This window comes from Parasteatoda tepidariorum, chromosome 9 (genome assembly GCF_982258835.1).
Source record: "Parasteatoda tepidariorum strain Cologne lab strain chromosome 9, Ptep-v5.0, whole genome shotgun sequence".
Lineage (NCBI taxonomy): Eukaryota > Metazoa > Arthropoda > Arachnida > Araneae > Theridiidae > Parasteatoda > Parasteatoda tepidariorum.
Genome location: NC_141763.1, coordinates 82638373 through 82646133, shown reverse-complemented (window position 1 = coordinate 82646133; position 7761 = coordinate 82638373). Strand labels below are relative to the sequence as shown.

General features: G+C 35.6%; 1 protein-coding gene and 1 pseudogene across 1 annotated transcript; both read left to right on the top strand.

Annotated features, from left to right (window-relative positions):
• On the top strand, window positions 1–1582 carry LOC147804283 (SCAN domain-containing protein 3 pseudogene; annotated as a pseudogene).
• A 31-nt stretch (window positions 1583–1613) lies between these two features.
• LOC147804282 (protein FAM200A-like) lies at window positions 1614–2084 on the top strand. Its single transcript, XM_087151488.1, has one exon. It carries the CDS (start codon window positions 1614–1616, stop codon window positions 2082–2084), a length of 471 nt encoding a protein of 156 aa, XP_087007614.1.
• The last annotated feature ends 5677 nt before the right edge of the window (window positions 2085–7761 follow it).

Here is a 7761-nt window from a genome sequence, read left to right as displayed (position 1 = left end):
ATGGCTCTTCGGTGTAAGTTATATAATTTCTAAGCTCAAATCTGCTGTACCTCATAAAATATTAATGATATTAAGCAATTCTGATGAGTTCGAAATGAAAATTTGTTTTAGTTATTTACAGATGTATTTTTAAAAAAAAGTCACATTGCCATATTTAGAAAGAGCTCGTTTTTTTACAGTCTTGATTGGGCCTATTTTTTTACAGTCTATTTTTTCATTCAATTTGTTTTAATAATATATATAAAAAAAGCAATCATCGTAACTGCAAATATCATAAATAAAAAACGAAAGCGCGGCGCGACATTTGCATTGGAACTAATGAAGAACTTCGTCTTCTCACTCGATTCTGACGCCTCACACAGTGAGAGTGTATAGTAAGGCTATAAAAGAGAAGCTGGCTCGTCTGCCATTTAGTCGCCCGAAGACCACGTGACCATGATTCCTCTCTACTGTTTTGTGTGCTTTATGCGGTTTTGTTTGTTTTTTGTAAAAAGAAAGTGTCTATCACTCCTCTCTCTGTTCACCGGTACTTTCTCAGGTTTAACAGTGCTTGGCGTACGTGTGTATTGTGTCTGCACAAATTTAACTCACAAGTTAGCGAAAATGAATACGAAACAGACGTCCTTAGAAAGTTTCCTTGGAAAAAAGAAAAGGCTCAGTGAAGAGACCGAAGAGCCTTCAACATCAAAAGAAACATGCAACTTTTAACAGACAATACCATGAGTCTTACTTGAAGTATGGTTTTGTCGGGACAGGCGATTCTCACAAACCAAAACCGCTCTGCATAGTTTGCGGCGATCAACTCTCCAATGACGCAATGAAAACTTCAAAACTGCTTCGCCACTTGAACGCAAAGCGCCATGGATTAAAAGACAAGTCCCTGGAGTATTTTGAAAGAAAAAACGGGAACACGAAGGACAGAAAAAATTTATGATGGCCACCACATCAATAAAGGAGAGTGCACTAAGAGCATCATATTTGGTGGCTAATCGTATTGCTAAAGCCATTCAATAATGAAGAATTAATCTTGCCCGCCACTAAAGACATTTGCCGTGAAATATTAGGAGAAGCTGCTGTGGAAAAGATAGCACATGTGCCTTTGTCGGCTAGCACTGTGACTAGGCGCATTGAGGAAATAGCCGAAGACATTGAAAAGCAATTGTTGGAGAGGATTAATGCATCACCGTGGTACGCACTCCAGGTTGACGAATCTACAGATATTGACAGCCAGGCAATACTACTTGTTTATATGCGATATCTATATCAGGAAGATGTGCATAAGGATTTGTTACGTGCACTATCTTTGCCAACCAACACCACAGGAGCAGAACTGTTCAAGTCACTGGATGGTTATATATCAAGACAACTGAAATGGTCCTTTTGTGTAGGCATATGCACAGACGGAGCTGCTGCTATGACCGGACGTCTATCTGGTTCAATTGCTCGGATTAAGGAAGTTGCACCTGAGAGTGAAGCTACACATTGTCTCATTCACAGGGAAGTGCTAGCAAGCCGAAAAATGTCACCAGAATTTAACAGCGTATTGATTGATGTCGTTGAAGTTATTAACACACGCCCTTAACTCGCGCCTGTTTGAGCAGCTTTGTGAGGAGATGGACGCAAAGTACAGATGCCTTCTGTTATATACAGAAATACGATGGTTATCCAGAGGAAAATCGCTACTGAGAGTATTTGAATTGCGAGAGCCATTGCAAAGATTTCTGTTAGGAAAGAAGTCACCGCTGGCAGCACATTTCAGTGACAAGGTATGGGTCACCAAACTGGCTTACCTGTGTAACATATTCAACCTGCTAAATGAACTCAATCTGTGCCATCAGGAGAAAATGACAACTGTTTTCAAGTTGGCTGACAAAGTAGCTGCCGTTAAAGCCAAACTGGAGTTATGGGGACGACGCGTGAACAGAGGCATTTTCGACATGTTTCAGACATTAGCGGGTATTTTAGGCGAGACAGAGCCTGAACATTCATTCTCCCAGTTGGTTCACGATGTTCCCAGTTGGTTCTTTGCTTTTAAAAGAGTTCGAGCGCTACTTCCCAACCACAAAAGACCCACGAACTGGTAAGGAATGGATCCGCGACCCATTTGCCAACAAATCGGGTGAATCTAGCTTGTCAGTGCAGGAAGAAGATCAACTGTTGGAGATTGCTAATGACGGCGGGCTCAAAACTACGTTCGAAACAACAACTCTGCCGGTGTTCTGGATTAAAGTCTTGGCAGAATACTCCGAGATTGTCACCACAGCACTTAAATCCCTATTGCCATTTCCAACAACCTATCTGTGTGAAGCTGGGTTTTCTGCAGTAACAGCAACCAAAACAAAGCAACGGAATAAACTGGAGATAAGCAACACACTTCGGGTGTCATTGTCTCCGATTACCCCCAGATGGAGCCGTCTCATTGCAAAGAAACAAGCTTAGAGTTCTCATTGATGTAACGTTCCAGTAAGTCAAAATGTTAAATCACTTTATTTTTTGGTTTAACTGTATTTTATTTTGAAGGTATGTTTAAATGCATTTAAATTAAAATAATCTAAAATATAAACAATCAATGCCCCCCCCTCAGTGGGCCGTGGTGAAATTATCAAACTTTGACAGGTCCGCAGTTATAAAAAGGTTGGGGAGCACTGATCTAATATATTACTTTTTTGCGATTTTTGGATTCAACGAAATCTTGTATTATGCTGTCGAATTCCAAACTACGCAAAATGTTGTATTCAAATTAAAATCCATATTAATAAAAATGTAAAAAAAAAATATGCAAGAAAAGTTTAGCATATGTTTTGAAAAGAGGGGAGGAGTGGGGGAAGGAGGGGAGGGCCCAAAAACGACTGTGCCGAGGGCCTATGAAAGGTATAATCCGGCTCTGAGTCAAAGGGTTAGGCCCGTTTGTATTATGGAATCGTCCTGCCCCTAGACGCTTGTTACAGAGCATGCCCGAAAACTGCAGCTTCGTTTCAGTGCGTAGCGTGTCACATCTGCGCTGCTGAGATGCGCGCATGTCCATAAAAACCTAGTAGGTGTTGGCCTGTCTCACTTGCATTTCTTACCGTTAGTCCCTTCAGAGTGTGGCCTGCCTTAGTCTACCGTAGATGTTTTAAAGACGTTATTGTCGTCTTTTTTTTTATTAGTGGTTTACATATGAATGTTCTATCCATAGTCAGCTTGCGAGATTTAACACTGAAAATGTGTCCTAATCTTTTGATCGCCTATTACCTTTTTTATCAAACAATATGAAATCAATATGTCTTAATCATTGTACTATTGCAATTACACTTTTATATTTATATATATATATATATATATATTAAAATTTTGTAAAATTATGTAAATGCCTTGGTTACCATTAATAAAGTCAATCAAGACATTTAATGATTATGCAATGATAACATGAGTCACACAGACTCTTAAACAATTAAGATCGAACCACACAGGTTCCCAGTTTCACACAGAAACATTTAGTTACACAGAATCGAACCACACAGGTTCCAAGTTTCACACAGAAACAAACTTCAATTAACTAATAACATAGACTTTAATCACTAAGATTATCAGTTTCACTTAGAAACTACTTCAACAGACAATTCCAACTGACTCCTCATTTACATTGAGAAGGTTCTATGCATTTCATTCAGACGAGCGACATCTGGCGGGATAACATAGAGGCTGTTGTTTCGCTTATTACGCACACACACACACACACACACATATATCTATCTATCTATATATATATATATTATAACGGTCGTTGAACAGCCGACCCAATTTTATGGACTTACGACTACTAATCTACTAATGCTCAACTCTGTAGCCTTGTAATTTTGAATCCTATACAGAACACAAGGAAACTCCTGGATCGAGATCGAGAAGATATATATATATATATATTATAACCCGCATTTGCGCTATGTGATGAGGAAAACCACGAAAACATCCCACGGTTAGCCTGACGGCAAGGGGACTCTAACCCATGATCCGTCTACCACTGAGGATATTTCACGTCAGCACTGTGGTCGGTGCAGGCTGGATGCGGAATTCATTTCGACTGGAATTCAAACCCAGTTCACCTCATTGAAAGGCGAACTCTCTATCCCCTGTGCCATCGCGGCTCTACACTTTCATATTGGTCACTTTTGGCAGTGCCACTCACGACATCCAACTAAAAAATGATTTTTTGTCCTTTAATTGTCGCACATACTAGGAAGCTCCTCTCACCAAACCCTATAATTGATTTTCATTCATCATTGTTTATTTCTCCTGATAGGTCAATATTTTCCACAAAACACAGAACATTTTGGCATAAAAATGCACAATTATTTTGGCTTTAAGTTGGAACATTTTGTTAAACAGTTGATCAAAACGAAATAGACAATTACCTGGATTTGTCATAAGTGGTAATATAGTGGTAATATAGTCATCAGTGGTAATATAGTCATCTGAATTTGAAATAAGTTTTACCTTAATAACACAGAATGTGTGACTCAATAAGAAATAATTGAGAAATAATCTTAACTCGTCGACAAAACTTGTAACGTTTCAAATAAGGAATGGTATTTCTCGCTGTTTCTTAAATATTTTTTATTTTTTTTAAATTTCCCTTTAAATGTTAAGACTTATGTCTGGCAATACGGAATATCTCTATTACGCTTTTTTTTTCTGTTATTTTTGATTGACATCTACTCGATTGCGAGTTTATAAAATAACGAAATAAAGATCTCGTGAAGGAAAAATAAATTTTCTACAACAATAGTCAACATTCAAAACAAAAAGGTTGAAAAAAATCACAAAAAGGAACTAAGATTTGCAGTAATTTTCTAAGAAATAAGAGTTTCGAACAAAAAAGAATAATTTTAAAATTATGATACAAAATGGTTCTATCAGTATGTCAAATTTCAACTCTGTAGTTGCATTTCGGCTAACAGTAGATGGGCGCGAACGTGTTTTTTTTTCTTTTTCACTACAACTCTAACAGTTAATAATTCCTAAACTAATAATCGAATCGTAATTTTTTTAATGTCCCGTCGAACTCATTTTGCAATTTTTTTCACAACTTTGTATTTTCCAGTTTTTAAGTCTTATAGATTTTAAGCAGTAAAGCAAATTGAAACGAAAAGTCAGAAAAAAATCGCAATAGAGATCTTAAAATTTCATTAACTTTCAAACAAATTGGAATTTCGAAATAAAAAAAAAACTCTGTTAAGTTCATAAGCAAATATGGCTCTTCTCGCATGCTTTCAACTCTGTAGTTGCATTCCTACGGCCTGTATGGTATTTCTTCCAACAAGTTTAACAATTAGTAATTCTCGAACAAATCATCGAATGTTAATTTTTTAACCTATTGCAATTCCTGGCAACTTTTCTACACATATTTGCAATTTCAAGCTGCTAAGTTGTGGAGTTTTTGCTCAGCAAAGCAAATTGTACGAAAAGTGAGAAAATAATCACAATAGAGATCTTAAAATTTCATTAACTTTCAAACAAATTGGAATTTCGAAATAAAAAAAAAACTCTGTTAAGTTCATAAGCAAATATGGCTCTTCTCGCATGCTTTCAACTCTGTAGTTGCATTCCTACGGCCTGTATGGTATTTCTTCCAACAAGTTTAACAATTAGTAATTCTCGAACAAATCATCGAATGTTAATTTTTTAACCTATTGCAATTCCTGGCAACTTTTCTACACATATTTGCAATTTCAAGCTGCTAAGTTGTGGAGTTTTTGCTCAGCAAAGCAAATTGTACGAAAAGTGAGAAAATAATCACAATAGAGAGCTTAAAATTTCATTAACTTTCAAACAAATTGGAATTTCGAAATAAAAAAAAAACTCTGTTAAGTTCATAAGCAAATATGGCTCTTCTCGCATGCTTTCAACTCTGTAGTTGCATTCCTACGGCCTGTATGGTATTTCTTCCAACAAGTTTAACAATTAGTAATTCTCGAACAAATCATCGAATGTTAATTTTTTAACCTATTGCAATTCCTGGCAACTTTTCTACACATATTTGCAATTTCAAGCTGCTAAGTTGTGGAGTTTTTGCTCAGCAAAGCAAATTGTACGAAAAGTGAGAAAATAATCACAATAGAGAGCTTAAAATTTCATTAACTTTCAAACAAATTGGAATTTCGAAATAAAAAAAAAACTCTGTTAAGTTCATAAGCAAATATGGCTCTTCTCGCATGCTTTCAACTCTGTAGTTGCATTCCTACGGCCTGTATGGTATTTCTTCCAACAAGTTTAACAATTAGTAATTCTCGAACAAATCATCGAATGTTAATTTTTTAACCTATTGCAATTCCTGGCAACTTTTCTACACATATTTGCAATTTCAAGCTGCTAAGTTGTGGAGTTTTTGCTCAGCAAAGCAAATTGTACGAAAAGTGAGAAAATAATCACAATAGAGAGCTTAAAATTTCATTAACTTTCAAACAAATTGGAATTTCGAAATAAAAAAAAAACTCTGTTAAGTTCATAAGCAAATATGGCTCTTCTCACATGCTTTCTGTAGTTGCATTCCTATGGCTTGTATGGTATTTCTTCCAACAGGTTTAACCATTAGTAATTCTCGAACAAATCATCGAATGTTAATTTTTTAACCAATTGCAATTCCTGCTCACTTTTCTACACATATTTGTAATTTCAAGTTTTTAAGTTGTGGAGTTTTTGCTCAGCAAAGCAAATTGTACGAAAAGTGAGAAAATAATCACAATAGAGAGCTTAAAATTTCATTAACTTTCAAACAAATTGGAATTTCGAAATAAAAAAAAACTCTGTTAAGTTCATAAGCAAATATGGCTCTTCTCGCATGCTTTCAACTCTGTAGTTGCATTCCTACGGCCTGTATGGTATTTCTTCCAACAAGTTTAACAATTAGTAATTCTCGAACAAATCATCGAATGTTAATTTTTTAACCTATTGCAATTCCTGGCAACTTTTCTACACATATTTGCAATTTCAAGCTGCTAAGTTGTGGAGTTTTTGCTCAGCAAAGCAAATTGTACGAAAAGTGAGAAAATAATCACAATAGAGAGCTTAAAATTTCATTAACTTTCAAACAAATTGGAATTTCGAAATAAAAAAAAAACTCTGTTAAGTTCATAAGCAAATATGGCTCTTCTCGCATGCTTTCAACTCTGTAGTTGCATTCCTACGGCCTGTATGGTATTTCTTCCAACAAGTTTAACAATTAGTAATTCTCGAACAAATCATCGAATGTTAATTTTTTAACCTATTGCAATTCCTGGCAACTTTTCTACACATATTTGCAATTTCAAGCTGCTAAGTTGTGGAGTTTTTGCTCAGCAAAGCAAATTGTACGAAAAGTGAGAAAATAATCACAATAGAGAGCTTAAAATTTCATTAACTTTCAAACAAATTGGAATTTCGAAATAAAAAAAAAACTCTGTTAAGTTCATAAGCAAATATGGCTCTTCTCACATGCTTTCTGTAGTTGCATTCCTATGGCTTGTATGGTATTTCTTCCAACAGGTTTAACCATTAGTAATTCTCGAACAAATCATCGAATGTTAATTTTTTAACCAATTGCAATTCCTGCTCACTTTTCTACACATATTTGTAATTTCAAGTTTTTAAGTTGTGGAGTTTTTGCTCAGCAAAGCAAATTGTACGAAAAGTGAGAAAATAATCACAATAGAGAGCTTAAAATTTCATTAACTTTCAAACAAATTGGAATTTCGAAATAAAAAAAAACTCTGTTAAGTTCATAAGCAAATATGGCTCTTCTCG

Bases quoted from the DNA above. Each gene is read 5' to 3' on its own strand.
- LOC147804282 (XM_087151488.1), top strand. From the start codon at position 1,614: ATGGACGCAAAGTACAGATGCCTTCTGTTATATACAGAAATACGATGG.